Here is a 19,812-nt window from a genome sequence, read left to right on the forward strand (position 1 = left end):
ACAGCTTATATCTATCCATTTCTATAAATAGATAAATGTATCAGTTAGTTTAGCAGTGCAGCTAAGTATGATTAGTACCTTGAAGTACATTCTTAATAAACAACATTGAAGTTTCAGCTGTCACTGAGGAAAAACTGTATTTCTGAATGTGCTAGTAACTCTAATGTGCTTGATGTTTATTGTGAATATAAAAGAATATACTTGGCTTTTCTATATTGTAGCTTTTCCTATTATCACAACCGGTATGGCTCATACTATAGGTTGTGATGATCTGCTAGCAACCGGTGTATGTTCCCTCCAGTGAAGGTGCCAATATTGTGGGCGTCAACCGTTTTAGAGCAACTTTGCATGAAGAATAATAGTTAACAGCTTGTAGTGACAGAGAACGAGATACATGTCCTGCTGCATTGTGGGAAAGTGAATATCTTCTTGACTTAAGCTGTCAGCTCTTAGCTCTTGCCACAGAATCGCTGCCCTTCTGTGTGGAGATTGAATGATGTGGATTGAGGATAAAATGAACAGAGGGTAAGAGGATATGAAAGTCAGTCAGAAGGGGTATCAAATTCTGGACTGAAAGATAAAACGTGTCTTATTCTGAGATGTTGTAGCTGTGCTGGCAGTGTGTTATATGCATCTCTGTATTGTGCCTCTGGCATTCCCAACAGCGGGACCCTTTTGGTGCAAACATGGACCGTATACATGTACACCCACATGTCAGTGAAACCAGGGGTGGTGGAAGCCTTTTTCTTCAAGGTTACAGAATATGGGACACCTGCATATACGTAACTGTATTTCTTTTAGGCGCAAGAGCAGCAATCAATCAATCTGAATCATTTTAATGCCGTTTCCATATCCTCACTATCAGCTTTTTAGTTTGAGGAGTGACGTGAAAGTCAGATGCGCTTGACTGAGAAAGCCCGATGCACAAGCCTACAGCCTACATCTGCTCATCACTCTGTATCTTCTACCTGATAATTTTACCTTGAAGGGGAGACAACGCATGTCAGAATAAATACCATTCTGAGGGTCTGCTGTCTTCCACGCTAAATAGAAAAAATTATTTCAAAATACATGTTTTGGTTATTTCTTCTACCATATATTAATATAGGGTAACCAGGCAGCATTGAGGAGTTTTGAGTACAAATCATTTCGTAGAAAGGTTGTGAAGCATCTATTTTCTTCAAAATATAGGCTACTGTTGTTAGCGTTATAGTTTTTTGTGGCTAACAATTAAGTGAGCCAAATAGTGACAGCCATCTGCAGAGAGGGTAGTATCTTTTCACCAAGTGTAAAGCAGATGATGACTGTGGTGCATCAGGCCGACAGGATATGAAACCATTTTAAGTAAGCAAGAGCATAAACTATTACAATAGAGCATTCCACATTTACACAAAATACAACTCACTCCAAATAAACAGAACTTGTATTCTAACATTCAGCAAAGAATAATTAAACACAATACCATTATTCATTTGGGAATTATACTATATTATTAAATATGACTACATTGTATACAAGTTTACAAGGCATGTAGCAGTGATGGAGCTCATTAAGTCACTGCACGACTGGTAAAATAGCAACATATAAAATCCTCATGGTTCACTACGTCGCATAATTGTACTGATTGTTTTCGTTTTACATATTCAGAGAAATTTTGAAAAAGCATTTTTCCGGGTCATAATCACTATTCAGTGAACATCACCATTGGAAGACTGTCTGACATTTAGAAAGATTTACTGACTGACTGACAGCAAGGGAACTTTAGAAACACAAATCTAACGCAAACTTAAAACAAGCCAAGTGATCTCTCACCATTAGTTACCATTATCTGGTCTAAAATAGCCTTTATATAACTATTGTGATAGTCAGATATTTGTGTCACAGAATGAGCAGCTATCGAGTCACGGTCTGACCCATCTTCAACGTGCCAAATGACCGCAAACCCTTCATACCACAACCATTAACTAGAAAGGTATTTCTAAATATTCGAACAAATCCTAGGTATTTGCAATGCTAAGCATGGTTAATTATTTTAAATCCAAATGCTTTCTGACCTTGTATTGCAAAGCTACCGGATTCTTGGTTTAGTCACAGTAAACCCGAGACTGCTAACACTACGGTCTAATGTTGAAGCAGCATATTCAACCATGACAACCCCTAATGCACTATGAGCACATGGAAGTGCTACCCATTATGAACGCCATACTGTGGTGGACCTTAGGTTGAACATCAAGAGTTGGGAGTCTGTGGTGGTGGAGTCCTGTGCTCTGGAAGCCTGGCAACCATTCGATTAATATTCGGCTGTTTGCTTTCTTCCCTCCATCCTCCCTCCTTTCCTCTCTTGCCCTCTGCTTTCCCCTTATTCTGCCTGCACAGTTTCAGCGCTCGGGATATGAACACGTCCAGGTCGAACAGACGCTCTTTTTGTTTGACAGGAAGTGACTCCAAGGAGTCGTCATTTACAGCCTGAGAAATGGAGGAAGTCGAGGAAAGGGGTTGAGACTCTGGGGAAGGAAAAAGTGGCGAGTTGGGGGGAGACACTGTTTGAGGTGACGGAGGAGGAAGCGGAGAGGTGGGAGATGTGGGCAGAAGGGAGGGAAGGGGATGACAGGAAGACACCACAGGCTGAAGTGGGCTCAGTCGGTCTTCATCATATTCATCTGACGGTTGCCGCACAACTTCCGTGTCGTGGAAGCCTGGAGTTAGGAGGTCAGTTGGGGAGAGAGGGAGAGGGGGAGAGGAGGTGAAGCAAGAACGTGGCTCTAAAGAAGGACTGGGACTGGGTGAATGCAGGCGAGACTGGGTGCTCTCAACCCAGCGAGAGATCTCCTGGAATAAATCCCCTGTGTCCTCCTCTTCCTCCTCTTCTATTTCCTTCTCATTCATCTCTCCCAGGTCCTCCACGCTGCTACCAATAGGCTCAGCAGGCACAGGGAGGCTGCCAGTGTTACGCTTCCATTGAGAGAGATCCAGGATCAGCTTAGGCTCTGAGTAGTGTTGAGGCTTGCCCTCCCTCCAGGCAATTTTGTCCAGATACGAAGGAGAGCCCACTTTGTAGTCACAGGAGCGGCCACAATCCAGTTCCCCGTACGCCAAACCACAGGCCCGTTCCAGAGAGGAGTGAGAGTTTTCCATGAAGCGTTCTGCTGAGCTGCTGTGGGAATACTTACGTGGGTCGACCTGTATAAGATAGATGGTGAGAAGCAAGTGGGGATGGAGAAGGGGATAAAAAGTTGTGTGTTTAAGTGCTTTGGCTCGATCTAATTTGTTAGTAGTATACAATAAGTATTCTTTATATTAAAACAGGATAATGGTTACATAAATCAATCGGTATGGGGGGAAATGACAAAGCTTATCCAACCTGTGCCTCCTCTAACAGTGAGGTGGAACTGGCCCGGGGGTCTCTCTGCACCTCCTCATCCTCTGTGGTGTCTCCCAGGTCAGAAGTCATGCGGCCAGGCGGCATGCAGTGGCACCTCCCGCCTGACTGCTGCCAGGACACATCTGTTGATAAGCTGTTCTCGTACCTGCAGATGGGCAGAAATGAAGTATTTATATTAGTCTTATAATAACTTGGCTGTGCAGTTTATTCAGTCTGACATGCTGATGTCGGAATCTTTCTTGTGTCTCATTATGCTTTGCGAGACTTTTCTGTTCCAGCACACAACACAAATCTACACACCTCTCCCAATGGATGCTGGAGGCCTGGCTGTTGCTGTTGCTGAGGCTCTGCTCGGTGACGAGGCTGTCCTCCAGTTCGTCCTCGATGCGGAAGGGATGCGATGAGGTGGGTTCGTCCTCCGGACAGGAGTACTGCTGGAGGAACGGGTGGGATAGCGCCGCTTCAGCTGTCAGCCGATCCATGGGGTTAAAGGTCAAGATACGCTCAAGGAAGTCCACAGCTGAGAAGAGAAGGAAAAGGGATCAGTGAGGGAGAATGAGGAAGAGAAATAATATGTAGTGTCCATGAAGTGTGCACTTCTTGTAAAAAAATAATTAGCATGCACCGTCTTCTCTCAGGGCTAAATTATATGTGTTAGACCTCCAAACCACTCCAGCCTACCCTATCATCTCTTCATTGTTCACAGCTCAGAGGAGCTGCTGTCGTCTGTATCTTTTTCACTCTTATTCGTCCCTGTTCTATTTCATACTGCTTGAAATTACTCTTCTTACCACTACTCAATTCCCTCTGCTCACCCTGAGCATCCACTTCAGGAAGCAATTCAGAAAAGGCTTTCTTGACTTTCCATCCATGACTGACATATGAAGGCATCACCTGGGAAAAGAATGACAGTGGGTTTGAAATATGTGCAGAATTCTGCTGCGGTTATTTCTTTTTGTACATTTCAAAACCCTCCACTATACGTTAACTGGAATATGCTCACTATAAAGCATATTCTAGTTGAAAGCAAAACACAGAAAGTGTCCCTAATGGAACACATGTAGTGTATCTGACACTGAAAACATTACATGACAATGACATCCTGCTCCATATTTAAATAATTAGTTTGCAGATATGGCAAGCAGCAGCCAATGAGGCATCACCTGTAGCAGGTCCTGCCTGTCCTCTTCTCTCAACACCGGCACTGTATCGAGAATCAGCTGCATCTGCTCCAGCTCGTGAGCTCCTGGGAGAGGGAACCGGCCAATCAGAGGCAAGTAGAGAGGAGACTCAGTTACATAAGGTGACCAATTAGAGTCAAACACAGGAATAACTAAAGAGGGTGAGCCGCCGAGTGAAAGAATAGCATGGAATACTCTGGATGGAATACCCTGATAGGATGGAATACTCTGGACGGAATACTGTGCATAGGATGGAATACTCTGGACAGAATACTGTGCATAGGATGGAATACTCTGGACAGAATACTGTGCATAGGATGGAATGCTGTGCATAGGATGGAATACTCTGGACAGAATACTGTGCATAGGATGGAATGCTCTGGACAGAATACTGTGCATAGGATGGAATGCTCTGGACAGAATACTGTGCATAGGATGGAATGCTGTGCATAGGATGGAATACTCTGGACAGAATACTGTGCATAGGATGGAATACTGTGCATAGGATGGAATACTCTGGACGGAATACTGTGCATAGGATGGAATACTCTGGACAGAATACTGTGCATAGGATGGAATGCTGTGCATAGGATGGAATACTCTGGACGGAATACTGTGCATAGGATGGAATACTGTGCATAGGATGGAATACTCTGGACGGAATACTGTGCATAGAATGGAATACTGTGCATAGGATGGAATACTGTGCATAGGATGGAATGCTCTGGACAGAATACTGTGCATAGGATGGAATGCTCTGGACAGAATACTGTGCATAGGATGGAATACTCTGTATTGGATGGAATACTCTGGATAGAATACTGTGCATAGGATGGTTTTCAATTTAAAATGTGTCTAGAAATCCCCACTCTAAGAGCCATTATAGCAGCAATTTACATTTTAATTCTAGTGCTTGAAATCCCATAAATAGTCCCATCTTGCATCTTAATTTGTTTCTCCTCCCTTTCACCATTGATCCGTTGAAACGGTAATCCCCACTGAATAAAATACTGGTAGAATATCAAAGGTTGAAAATTCCGACATTTCTTTCTGGCCACACCCTATGCAACACGTTCAAACTTTTGCACTCAGAGCCGAGCAGAGCGACATTTTACACTCATTTGATAGAGTGATGAATTTTCCCTTTAAATGTTTCATTCAAGCCACCGGTGACCAGCAGGTGGTGCTATATCAACACATTCACCACTCAGCAACAAGCAAACAGCAGTAGTGTATTTTGATGAAAATGCATTGCTTCTGCCATGGAAAGCAAAACTAGCTGTGACATGTAATCTCTGGTGGTTAAGTGAACAGCACGGCAAAGCTCTCTAACAATCCACGAATCCATGAATTCTAGCGGAGACACCAGGGAACAGATGACGCTACTGAGTCTCTCCTGTGGTGGAGAGGGCTGCTGGAGGTCAAATAAGCCTGTCAGGAAGGACGACATCTGCTTCAGACAGCGACAATTTCTCTTTCATCATTGTTATTCTGGTCAGGCAAAGAAGTAGCCTGCAGAAAGAAACCAAAGTACCTTTGGTGGAGGACACTCTGGTCAGAAAAACTCTCCTTAGCTCTCACTTGATGCCACCTTATCCTGAAGCACTGTTTTTTTGCGAGTATATGAACTTTACACAAAAGACTCACAGGATGTGTTTGAATACCACTGATATAAGAAGCCTGATTAAAATGCTCTATCTCATTTAGGTTAGTGTTTATTGTTGCTAAGATGGTAAAGAAACACCATGCGTAAGATGTTTCTGCTGAATACCAATGACGTGATCATATTTTCAATATTGCATCAAATAAATGATGAGCAAAATCATGACGGTACCGCAGGACATCGAGGCCATGGGTGTTTCAGTGGACAGCGTGTCACAAACAGTGGAGGTATACCTGCAAACAGCATGCGTCCGGTGAGCATCTCAGCCAGGATGCAGCCAGCGGCCCACATGTCAATGGCCTTGGTATAGTTGTTGGGGGACAGGAGCAGACGGGGGGAGCAATACCACTTAGTCACCAGACCCTCGGACAGATAGCCCTGGAGAGGGAGGCGAGGGTGTGAGAGATAGAGGAAGTTGGGTGAAAGCGGGATGTTAAAAGACAGAGCGACAGAATGATATTGGCTTACTGTGGTTGCAGTATAGCTTAGTGATGAGCATGCAGCAGATTGGCTTGTTAGCAGTTCTTAAGCAGTGCAAACGTAAGCATGCACGCACTTGACTGACAGTTTGTTCAGTCATTTTGTAACAGCGCAAGAATAAGAATCAGAATCATATCAATGGCCAAGTATCTGTAAGAGCTATAGCGACAGGGACAACAAAGCTGCTACAAGGTAAAATAAATATTATATAAATGTTTAAAATAACCCCAAAAGACATCATCATTTCACATGAGATATGGAAATTGGCTTCTAGATAGAGTAGAAAACATCCCCCTGAATCTCATCCTGCAGTCACTGAGCTTCACCGAGCCTTTGATGCTCTGCTGTTCAACAACACGCATCCTCTCATTAAGGCCGCTCCGACAAGCCTTTTACTTTTGTCAATGTCCACCTGGTGCACAACACTGAGCACCGAGACGAGCCACAGGAAAGTGTATTCACATACAAACCAGACGTTTTTTGCCTGCCGCTACTATTAATGCTTTCGTCGGCTCTTATGACTCCATTTCTCACTTCCTCTAATCTCTCCACTCAAACCTTACAAGATCTCAAACCCTCTGCATTTACAACATGATATTTCTAGTTTTTTTACTGGCCTTGTAACTGCTAAAAGTAATGGCATTGAATCACTATAGCCTGCACAACTTCACTTTTCATGCTCATAATGAATGTCAGAAATGGCTGAGTGAGTTTCTTGGGCCATCTCGGGTCACCTCTAACACCAGCATGTCATCCCACGATGCAGGACATAGCCCCGGGGATGATTGCATTTGAGGTCTGGCCCAAAATGGTTTTACATTTCATTTGACAGTTGAAAAGCTAGTTCCCTCTTCATATTTGAAGATGGTAAAAATAACTTGAGGGAGTTTTGTCTCAGTCACCGGATGCAAGACACGAGTCAGAGCCGCCCCTCCTTGTGGGCCACCCACGCCGATGTTCCCTCTTACACATCACTTCCAGCAATGTGCCCCGTCATTACATTCAGCCTGGCCAAAGTATTAGTCAAAAACGTCCCTTTTGAGCACTGAATTGAACGCCTGCCACCTCTCCTCTCTGATCATTCCTTTCCTCTTTTCCCCTCCATCACATGTACCCTGCTTATCAACTGAACCCCACACCGAGCCTTAGTTACTGCCTCCCTCCATGGCCTCCCTCACCGCCTGAGTGCCAGCAAATGACAGAGCAGAAACCGATGCCGAGTGCTCAAAGATGGTCTGACGAACACACGCTCACCTTGTCTTCTATCCGTCGGCCCCTGTTTGCTGATAAGCTTCTACATCTGAGCTCTACTGTCCAGCTGCGTAGCTCTGTTTTGTGTCAAAAGGACAACATCTTAAGGATGGAAAACGGCTTTGGAAACAGAAAAATACACATATTTAGGTCTCAAAATGATTTCATGTTCTGACTATTCACAGCTATTCACCATTATGAGATGCTTGTTGACTTTCTTCACTCCTTTCCCTTCCTCTCAACCCCCCCCCCCCCCCCCCCCCCCCCCGTTTTCACTTTCCTCTCCATCCGTTCCGTTAATCTCACCTCAGTGTTTTTCCATGTCACCTTCAGCTGTGACTGTCTCCCCTCCCTCTCCTCTTTCTTCACGCGTCACCCCATCTCTCTCTTTTTGCCACCCAGCTTGCTTCACCTCCTTTCTCACCTGTTTCATCCCTCGTTCTCTTCTTGTAAGGTACGTTCTCCACTCTGCTTATCTACTATACCTGTCTACTCCAACTCCCTTCTCCGTCACTCCCTTTCCTTCTTTTCTCTTTATTTTCCAATAATCTTTCCTCCTCTCCACCTCTCCTCTCCTTTTCTTCTCCTTCTTCCAGCTCATGAATAATTTCTGGACAGATCCAGCGCTGCCCCAGCAAGTGACATTCACACATACACACTCCAAGTTCCGACTGCTGTTGACAACATCACAAATAAAGTTTTATCTTCTCTCTCTCTCTCTCTACTATCGACCTTTCTGTCATCTCTTTTTGCCTGAGTAAATGTTTGACCGTGTAGTCAGAGGCGCACATCTAGGCCGCCTCACTTTCACGACTAACTACAGAGTCACAGTGTGAGAACGGCTGGAGTCATTTCTTTGGAGTCATTTTGGCTCATTGAAAAGAGGCCGTTTAATCAAAACTAGCCAATCTGACTGCTTTAAATATATATATAATATTATAAATATACACATACACAAACATGTATATATATATATATATATATATATATATATATATATATATATATATATGGACCCTATTGGAAAGCAATACTAGCGAGACATCAAATCTGAGCCACCAATCTGGTTTCATGTCCAAATATGAAAGATCACACTATCTGTGAATTTCCCATCACAGCTGAAGTCCACGTCCATTACCGCATTTCTTTTTGAAAAAGTAGCGCTTTGGTTCTGCATTATTAAATTAGAGAGAGGATGCTAGCACATTCACTGCAGGCATCTGCTTTGGTGTCAACACTGCATCACAAATAGGCCAGCATCATCTTACACACACACACACACACACACACACACACACACACACACACCAGTAATACAATCTTAACGCTAATGAACAATGACAAACTGATGTCTTCCAGATACATCAGCTGGGACAGACTCCTGACTGACTTCCAATGTACAACGCAGAACAATTCAAACCATGTCAGCACTTTAAAATTAGAATGTAATGGGCAGCCAGCTGTCTTATTGGTTATTAATGCATCCCCATTATCAAAGCTTTGAGGCTGACGTCTGGAAAAGGAAGAGGTTGATACTGCAGCACCAGACAAGAGAGAAATACTATCTGAATGAGCTGAGAGGCAGTACTTGTTGTGGCATTACATCTTCAATAAATCAACAATGGCTTCAAGGGAATTGTGCATGTTTAGGAATAAAATATGCACAATAGACACTCACATTTTAACATTAAAAATCTATCTATCTATCTATCTATCTATATATATATATATATATATATATATATATATATATATATATATATATATATATATGTATATATATATAGATATATAGATATATCTATATATATATATATATATCTGTCTGTCTATCTATATATATACTGTATATATCTATATATATACCTATATCTATATCTATCTATATATATATATATATATGTATATATCTCTATATATATCTCTCTCTCTCAATATATCTATATATATATATATCTATCTATCTATCTATATACATATATATATATATATATATATATATATATATATATATACTGTATATATATATATATCTGTTTATCTAATTATCTATCTTTCTATATATCTATCTATCCATCTATTTATCTCTTACTTTGCAACAGTGCAGTAGTCTGAACATTGTGTTCTCTGACAGGCAGTTTCTGTTGGTACACAATGTGAGAGCAAACACACACACACACACACACACACACACACACACACACACACACTGGGGAACCGAGTGAGATAGAAGTAAATCTTGTTCCTGTATGACCCAAACTACCTTTGCCTCTCTCACTTTTTCTCTGTTTGATCTCTTTCTTTCCCCCCACCTTTTGCTCTCCCTTCTTCTCTCTCTCTTTGTACTTTTCACCTCCCCTTACTTCACCCTTCCAAGACTTAATATTTCCCACCCTTGCTCATCATCTGTTCTCCACACCCCCTCCCACCCCCCCCCTCCGAACACCCCCGTGTCTGTATCCAGCTGATCCCCAGTCCCGTGTTCTGAGCTGACAAAGATCGCCTTTCACAAGAGCTCCTCCACGTGCAAAGACACACACACACACGCACACACACACACACACACACCCTGCCCTGCTAGTGTTACCCTATTTCTGTGGGATCTTTGTGCATAATAAAGCACAATGGAGCAATAAATTGTCACAATAATCTCTCAGAAGCCTTTATGTATACAGACAGGCTAATCACTGGCTGATACCAGGTATGTGAAGAAGATGTTACTGTAAAAGACAGGTCGGCAACATCAGACACAGCGGTGTGTAATCGGAGAGACATAGAAGAAGAGACGTTGAGCTGTACTGCGATCGCAACATAATCCATCTAAGAGGTGAAGGAGTTCCTCCTCAAAGACTTTTCAGTCTCAATTTGCAGATTTGGTTCTTCTGGCTGTATTTAGTGACGGTTTGTCAGAATCAGGCTGATGATGTCTTAGATGTTACCTCAAGCCACAGTGAGAAGACACCGAGCTCACATTATTATTAATAATAATAATAATTATTATTATTATTATTATTCCACATTTCAATTGTGTTGAGGACAACATTTCTTTGCAAGCTTACTGATTTTCTTTAGGTGGATTCTTCGGCCATAGTATCCCACCCTACATTGTTTCGATTGCTGAAGGACACGGATTGGTGCACTGCTGTGTGATAACCACACAGGGCCAGAGCCCAAGGAGTTGCTCTCCCTTCCCTTATAACAGCTCGACCTCAATGAGAGGGAGTACTCTCCCACAGATTCATCCGTCAGCAGAGGAACGGCCCACACTGCTTCAGACTGCAATTTGGAGAATCGAACATCCTCCAAACTGTATCAACTTTCTGGCTTGAATATTGAAAATATGATTCATTTTTGCAAGAAAAGTGTCAGAAAGTACCAAAAAACCCAAAAAAATGCAGCCATATGATTAACATAAATGAATATACAACTTGTGAAGAGAGCACGAGCCTGAAGAAAATAATGATCACAGGCCTTTGTTGGCCTCCGGTAAAAAGAACACTTGGCATATTTCGCACAAAAAGATTTTTAGATTAAGGTTGGAAATGTTAGTACAAGTTATTTTGAACGTGTATGTCGTGTTTGGTAATCAGTCAAAGTCTTTTCACTTTAAGAAACAAGACATTCACCTACTAATATAATGCCAAGGCAACCATCGGGATGTCTGTATGTGTGAGTGTGAATCTCCTTTGTGGTATGTGTGTGTGTGTGGGGGGGGGGGGGGGGGGGTCCCTCTTACCTTATGAGAATAATGAGGGTCGACTATCCTGGCCAGACCGAAGTCTCCAATCTTGAGCAGCAGTTGATCTGTGTTGATGAATATGTTGGCAGGCTTCAGATCTCGGTGCAAGACGTTGGCCGAGTGGATGAACTTCAGTCCCCTCAGCAGCTGGTAGAACAGCAGGGTGGCGTGACCTGTTGAAGGACAACAATTTGATGTCAGCAGCGCTTCTATTCTCACTCGAGTAATTACCAGGACGATGCTCATTCCTAACTCAGTCATTTGTCACACAACAGGAACGAGAGAAGGAAAGAGCCAGTGCAAGAGCACGTTGTGGGTAACGACTTGAGGAATTGGGCCAAACTGTTATGGCACATATGTCAAAATGATGGTTTGTATGATTCCAAGCATTTGTTTATGAAAAACGAGTTGAATTAATTAATGAATCAACACATTTGGGGTAAAATCGTGATGTGCTTTTCAAATGTGTGAATTGTGGATAAAGTTCTGTCTCGGTAAGAGAGGGTCTCAGAAGGACTGCCACGCAATCCAATAGATCACAGTGTAAACAAAGCCAGCCGTGCAGCAACAAAACAGTAGTGTTTCAACATGAAGCGCCACACTGTAGTGTCAATAAAACAGGATTTTAACGCTACAAATTCAAAGAAAATAATACCGTGGCTTTGTTTCCCATACCTGTGGTTAGTGGCCCCTGTTCCAGCAGCCGAGCCAGGTCTGTCTCCATGCATTCCTGGAAGATGTACAGGGCACTCAGCTGGGTCGGGTCTCTGGGCAGTGGTCGTCCATACGGCGCCAAAACCTCATGGACCCTCACCACATTTTCGTGGTGCAGCCGGCGGGTGATTTTGACCTCGCGCATGGCGTGCTTCACCGTCACAGCGTCCCGCATCACCAGCTTTTTGATTGCCACGCGCTGTCCGGTGCGCTGGTCCACAGCTGAGAGAACCAAGCCCGTAACACCCGTGCCAAGAGGTCGAGGGTCAACAAAGTGACCACCAAGGTCAAAGCCATGGAGGAAGAAGGGGGTGTCCTGTCTGGCCATGGTAGCTCACTCTGAAAGTGTTCGGGGCAGATGAGAGATAGATACCTCAAGCTTGATGGATCCCCACAATATCTAGATTAAATGTGCTTTGTAATTGTCTGATGCAACTGAGGTTACATCTTTCTGGAGAGCCTAGAAACCCTAACTAAAGACCTGATTTTCTCTTGATAGTGCACATAGATGTCGGTTGTCATATAGACAAGACCCTAGTTCTCTACCACAATTTAGCCGGTGGGAGGTGGTGGCAGTTTTAGGGAACCGCAAAAAGTTCCAGTAGGATTATTTTATCCAGATTTGGGGCAGGTTAAAAAAAGAACGTACTTCCTTCAAGCCTAGGTAGTGTCTTTGTGCATCATCTTCACCTCCACTTCCTGTCCTTCGTGGGCGTGGGTAGATTCTTATTAAATGAACCAGCTGAGGATCACGTAACAACATTTGAAGTGTTTCGGACAAGGGGTTTAAAGCATCCACAGAACATGTTCAACAATAACAGTTTTTTCCATCAACATTTTTCCTCTTGACACATGATGATGATGATGATGTCTTTCTCTGCTCCGAAGATGTTCTTTGATGCTGTCGTACTTTCTTCACGCGCAAGAGATAGACAGGTTATTAGTGAGTCTTATTACTGTAATACTACCCAGATCAGGGGTATCCATAGAAACAGCCTCCTGTGTGGCTGATCCTGCTCTTACATGTGTATATGCATCATGGGACAAGAGGCGGACGGTCGGCTCTGCACTCCTCTCTCTCTCTCTCTCTCTCTCTAGGCTGTGTTTGTTTTAAATCGGTAATCCTCATCGACCAGTCAAAGCCTTTGATGGTGAGGCAGTAAAAAGGAAATAATCAATGAGACGCTTCCTCCATGACACCAGAGTCAGTCAGTCAGACAAGTTCATTCAGTGTGAGATCCACAGTTGGACAGCGGGCAAATCCCGGGACTGTGACGCTCCCTGTGAGTGCACAAATAAATGTGCATGTGTTTAATCCCCTCAGTAATCTGCTTCCTGTTGCCTTCTCATGAATGTAGGGATTTCCGCATCAGGTGGTGATCAGCGTGGAAAGATGCTGACGTGTAGCCGAGCTGCTCAACACATTTGCTGCCGCCGCCGCCGCCGCTGCTGCTGCTGGAGAAGAAGAGAGGAACTGGGGTGAATAGGAGCGACGATAAAGATGAAAGTTACACAGCCACCGAGCCAGTGTGTTAAGAGAGTCTGTCGCTGGAGAGTTACCGTTACATAACACTGAATGGCTGTGAAACCTAATCTACACCAGCAATTTAATGCACAATCACATCAGTTCAACACTTTTCTCAACTGCTATATAACGCTTATGACTTTTCCAAGTACGGGGGACTATTTGATGGGATGGAGTGGCATATGGAGTATCATAGCAGCATCGTTTTCAATGAAAAACACTTTTCTTGTTGTATTTTCTGTTTGCATCACACAACGTAACTTTAATTTTGTCTGAATAAAAAGGAATAAATCTACCTGATATTATCTCCCCCCCCCCCCCCTTGTAGGTAGAAAACAAACGCATTTACTTTCTCGCATAGCTTCCTGGGCGAGAAGAACTCAAACAATCCATCAATCCATAAAACAAATCTCTTTGCTGTCAAAGGCCTGAGGGCAAACTTGAGTATTCTCTCTCTCTCTCTTTTTAGAAACAGGGGAAGTGCTTTCAATAACTGCTTTTTAACAGCCTTCAGAAATATGTACAAACACACTCTATGTTCATGTTAACCTCTGCCGGGCTGGCTGTCAGAGGCTGAAAGAGTGGGAGATGAGAACTGAGAGACTGAGAGAGAGGAAGCACCGACAGTGTTGCTGGGTGGGAGGCGCAGCACTGGGCTAACTTTATATATAATGCATAACCACTGGAGATGGTGCTTGGTGTTCGCTCTGTTCATCTATTTTCCATATTTCTTCAGGTTATGCAATGCGTGTTACATTTTGCAGTTCCTCGATGCAGCGCACTACAATGTATTACTTTGCAATTGTGAAGCAACATTTTTGGAAATATCACACTAGCTAAAAAATAACCTTTAATATATGTTATATGTTGTAATAACAATACAACTGTGTTCTGAGCCAATGAGAGTAGATGGGAACAGAGAGTGCTCCATCATATGGCATTGTGCAGCTGCTTCATGTGTCCCTATACTGTTTTCCTTTTTTAATTCTATTTACTTCCCAACAGGGGTCCAAACATGTTGGTGAAGATGGGAAACGCTGCATCCTCTGCACACTGGCTTCATGCGGCTGCCTTTGTGTGTCTGCACTCCAGTGACGCCCCTCTGACAGAACAAAAACAGAGGTTGAAGTGCATCTAATAAAACATAAAGCCCCATTTCCTCAAAGAAAGAAAAAAAAATAAAGAATGCCAACGACAAAAACAGATCCGTGCTCCTTTCCCCTCTCGGCCAGCTGCGCGGTGTCTTATCTATGCGTATCGGGACATGTTCGGTGTGGAATAACGAGAGGAAGAAGAAAGAACAAGATAACGACAGCCAGCAAGCCGTCCGTGGAGCTACTCACCGGAACATTAGGCAGCTGCAGCCCGCCGTCCACATACAACGATCCGGGGGGAAAGATGCCAGAGAAACGTCTCCTTAGAAGCAAAGAAAGTGAAACACGGCCGCATCTCTCTCTCTCTCTCTTTCTCTGTTGGGTCTGTGAGATGTAGATGATACACCGGGGGCGGTCCGACGAGATGAGATAAGCCGGAGGCTGCTCTGGAGCCGGTTATTGTGGGCGACTCTGTCCGCTCTCTGTCAGAGCACTGATCTGAGGGCGGGAGGAGAGAGGGATCACCCCGATACAGATACATCTGCCATACCTGAGTGGCTTCACACACACTCACACACACACACACAGACGCACACACACACGCACGCACACACGCACACGCACGCACACACACACACACTGCACCATGGATGATTAAGTATCTCTCTCTCTCGATGATGATGATGATGAAATAGAGCAACAACATATGAAAGTTAAAGAGGTCATTAAAAAAAAAAAAAACTCTATTTAAGGACAGTCCCCTGTCTTATTCTCACTGGATTATAATAGCTCGGTCATTAGTCGTCTACCATCCTGACATGCACGTGCAGGGTGTGTGTTTGAGTTTCCCCCAGAGAGAAAGCTAGAGAGGATCATTTGTTCATAGAGAAATATTATTCTTTTTGTTTCAGCAGCAAGGACGCCCTTACATGTCAAGGACCCCCAATGAGAGATAAAGGTGTGTTCAAGTTGTACAAGAGATATGTAGAAAATGTAAACTGTTGGGGGGGGGGGGGGGGGGGGGGGGGGGGGGGGGATACATACATATAAATTAATGTAGAGATAACATGCTAATATCTAAAAAAACAAAACATGGATTACACTGTAAATTCACGTGGTAAAATATGTCACTTTTTTATTACCATAAAAAGAAAACAACAAATAATTGTTGTTTTCCTTTTGGTGTTGTCTGGGATTCTTATTATGATCTCTGCCAGGGTCGTGAAAGGGGGTCCATGCGCGGGTCTGTGAGTTAGTGAGTGTTCACCTCGGTGTCTGTCCGCAGCTAATCTCCAGTTGCGCTGCAGAAAACTGCATCATATTTTAGTGCTGAGTAATGTCTGTATGCTCAAGGACCTCTCGAGGTTGCGGTGACTCATGCTTTCTCAAAAACACCTTTTATTGCCCGTTTCATACGGCCATTGAGGGAGACAGTTAACTGTGTGTTTGACTGCAGCTAACATAACTTGTTGTGCATGCGTACTGCTGAGTACCTCACAGCTACTGCTCTGCAGCGCACTTATTGTTTTGGACGGCGTGTTCGGCTATACCGCGAACCTGCCGCAACTGCTGCTAAGCAAGCAGAAAGCTCGGTGGGTTATTATTGTTTTTGGCAAGATTGAATGACGTGTAATATAAGACAACTTCGAGCCGATTGCCTGCATACATCGCCGCTTGTTATTGAGATTGCATTCAGTGTGTTTTACGCTGCTTTACAGCCCATACGATGAGTACATCACTGGTTGTTAGTTGGCTCCCTTTTATTCTTTTGTACTTTGTGATTAGCGAACCGTTTGTTTTTTGGCAATATGTTATGAAATGACTTCATGATGATTAAACAATTTCACACGTAATTGGCCAAAGTGCTTGCTCCACAAAACTCCATTAGTAAAGGTATTTTTTCAGGTCAATTATCAAAATGTCTCTTAAAATTGGATATATCCTTGATCTAGCATATTCCATATTGAGTTCAAAGAGTGAGTTTGTGCTGAATTGTTTAAATTCAGTTATTGATTTCTTACTTCTCCAGAAACTTCCTACAACCCCCATACAATTGATGCACTGCGTGGGTGCGAGGCCCTCGTGAAGATGGAGAGAGCATAACAGAAGCATGAGAAACAGAAGCGTCTCCAATGTTTGCCGATTCCGTACGCTGTATTGTATAACAGTCCGTTGACTTACAAAGTCACACCGCTTGTTGTTAGTAGAGGGTGAATAGGTTAAAAAAGAGTCGTTCTACATCCCAAGGGTGTAGCTTATGAATAGAAACATCCTCTAAATATAAAACATCGTCCGATGGAGATATTAAAAGGACGCAGGTCGCCCTTCCTTTTCAGTATGTCATTTGTGTGGTGTCCCCTCCAGGTTGTGACCTGGCTCAATCCTGATTAGCTTTTTCTCGGGTTCTTATGAGAGTCCGGAAAGTGAGAGAAACAGAAAGCTAGAGAAGGCAGGTCATGGAGGGCGTAATACCGATGATGCAGAGGTGCTTCAGGATTAACAGAGAGGAGTGAGACTGTAGACGAGACCCACGAGGAAGCGAATGTAATGAATCAGTGTAAAGAGACACCTTGATCGTATGGCTCCATCAATGAGCAGAGCAGAGGAACAGGGTTCTGGTGTGCTATTTCGGCTTCATTACATTCAAATGTGAAAATGAAAACAGAATGGAAGACATCCAAGGTCAAGGGGAATCCACAGCATCCCGTGACCTCGACAGTAGAGTTAAAGGTGTCTCTCAAAATCATTCACCAACCTGGTGACGTCACTGTCTTTCTTAACTTGTTATTTCATTGGACACTTCTGGTTCACTTTTAAAAGTTACGCAGAAATCTGATGAATAATTTACTAAATACAAGCAATTAAATGATGGCTCAGTGGTTCAATTGTTATTCCAGAGGGGAGGTTGTAATCAGAGAGCATGGTGCTGTTGGTAAAATGAAAGAGACAGTAATGCTCACCCCTTCCCAAACAACAACTGTGACGCTTTCAAAGAGACGTGACATCTTCCAGGTGTGTATGTGCACCTTTTCCTGTGTGTCGGCCAGTTAAGACGGGCTTACAAGTGGAATGTGGTGAGGAGGAAATTGTCAAATTCCTTTGTTGCAGTTGCGTCAGAGCGAAGTCTTTTTTTTAATTTATCTTTTTAATGGTTGACAGCAAAGCCGTCAGAAAATGTAACAAAGACCATTTAGCATTAAAAGAGATCAAATCTTTTTTGTTCCGCTTTCAAAATCGCACATTGGGCTTGAAATCACAAACCACTGGCTAGTCATCATATATTTACATCACAACCAGCTCAAATCAAAGTATCGCTGTTAACCAATCAGTCATCTTGTTGTGATATCCCTCTGTCACGGATGGGCCTTACAGTGGTGCAACACAAAAGGCACGAAACAATACTTTCTACTGTCTCATGTGAGCATTTTTCCATTTTACTGCTCTGGCACAGCTTCTGAAGCACTGCAACATCACAAGTTATTTCCAAGATGAGATGGCAGCAAATAAAACAATGCTCGGATGTACCAGCCAAGGTGAACATTACAAAAATAACATCTTAGCATTTTTCTTTTAAAGTAATTTGAGGCATCTCTGATTTAAATTCCCTGGAACTATTTCCAGGGGTGTAGTAACACAGGTTCTTTTAAAACAAATACTTAAATAGAATTGCTGGAGATAGGAGGGGAAGTCGTTAGCCACTGGAGGTCAGCCCAAAACTAGATTAAAATCACTGGCATCTTTTAAATAACTCTGGTCCTGAGAAACACTGAAGAGAACCAGAAAAAATACAAGTAGGAAGAAAAGAAGAGGCAGCAGTAGACAAGCTACTTAAAGGCTGCATTTCTGCCCTATCTAATTAACAATGACACCATGTGACAAATGGAGACATCGGGACCTGCTCCTGGCCGTGATAATGTGCGATTACATTTTGTGAGTGTGCTCTAAAAAGAAAGGTGGAATCATGTCTGTTTGTATTAATGTCTCATAAAAAGGAGGAATCGTCCACATTATCTGCCATGTGCTCCACTTCCAAAGCAAACTGGAACTGGAAGCAGGGTTCTTTGCTACTTGCAGATGTGGAACAAAACAAATCCAGAAAATGCATTTAGTTTAGACATGTTATAGTCATGAAGGGATTCACTGGACGCCGTCACAGAGAAACTGCCTGTTGCTCAGTGAGCAGCATTATTGTGTATGTGTCCTCCTCAGATTACCTTCCTCCAACAGATCCCTGTCTAAGTAGGAAAGGAAATAAATAAATTAGGGGTCAGGCTGAAGTTTCCATGTGACAACATCTGGCTTAGTGCACGTGCTCTCTGCATGAGGAATCTTTTTTCCAGTGATGTGCCAGACAGACAAGGGGATGAGGGCACATTTGTAGGTGAGCAATGAGAACTCATAAGGGAATCGCAAATGCTATAATAGCAAATCATAAACACAAGCAGCTCTTACCCCATGGCAATGCAACTCCTTTCAGTCGTGTTGTTGTCTTTAAGGTGACAGACAGTGAAGGCATAACATAGTGGTTTCTTTAAAACAGGGATGAAAATCGGATTCACACCTCATGATATCCCATTATTTTTATTTGAAGGACTAAAAATCAGATAAATATACGCTGCATTGATTATATATATATATATAAAGTCCAGTTTACTTGCTCGATGTTGCATATGCTTAAAAGTGTAAAGCATACACCTGATTATGACATTAGGGTTATTTCAGAGTTGGTTTGAAACTTTACATGTTTAACAGAAAACTGATCGTGTGTGGATTTTCTGAACAA

General features: G+C 43.1%; 1 protein-coding gene across 3 annotated transcripts; it reads right to left on the minus strand.

Annotated features, from left to right (window-relative positions):
- Positions 1-1,405: 1,405 nt before the first annotated feature.
- Positions 1,406-15,542, minus strand: mapk4 (mitogen-activated protein kinase 4). Of its 3 annotated transcripts, none has more exons than XM_034542504.1 (9): positions 15,279-15,542; positions 12,372-13,862; positions 11,694-11,869; positions 6,460-6,604; positions 4,546-4,628; positions 4,174-4,276; positions 3,683-3,902; positions 3,362-3,527; positions 1,406-3,180 (listed from the first exon to the last, which is right to left on the minus strand). In XM_034542504.1, exons 2-9 carry the CDS (start codon positions 12,736-12,738, stop codon positions 2,230-2,232), a joined length of 2,211 nt encoding a protein of 736 aa, XP_034398395.1. In that variant the 5' UTR covers positions 12,739-13,862; positions 15,279-15,542; the 3' UTR covers positions 1,406-2,229. The 3 variants fall into 3 exon arrangements, with proteins under 3 accessions (XP_034398395.1, XP_034398396.1, XP_034398394.1); XM_034542505.1 differs by having other exon boundaries at positions 4,198-4,276; positions 12,372-13,865; XM_034542503.1 differs by having other exon boundaries at positions 12,372-13,865.
- Positions 15,543-19,812: the final 4,270 nt, after the last annotated feature.

Source organism: Cyclopterus lumpus, chromosome 9 (genome assembly GCF_009769545.1).
Source record: "Cyclopterus lumpus isolate fCycLum1 chromosome 9, fCycLum1.pri, whole genome shotgun sequence".
NCBI classification, from domain to species: Eukaryota; Metazoa; Chordata; class Actinopteri; order Perciformes; family Cyclopteridae; genus Cyclopterus; species Cyclopterus lumpus.

Excerpts from the sequence above, each read along its gene's own strand:
- mapk4 (XM_034542504.1), bottom strand. The coding sequence starts at position 12,738 with ATGGCCAGACAGGACACCCCCTTCTTCCTCCATGGCTTTGACCTTGGT. Across the intron at positions 11,870-12,371 it reads ACAGGGGCCACTAACCACAG|GTCACGCCACCCTGCTGTTC; the intron begins GTATGGGAAACA and ends GTCCTTCAACAG. Across the intron at positions 3,903-4,173 it reads GCAGAGGGAATTGAGTAGTG|CTGTGGACTTCCTTGAGCGT; the intron begins GTAAGAAGAGTA and ends TTCTCTTCTCAG.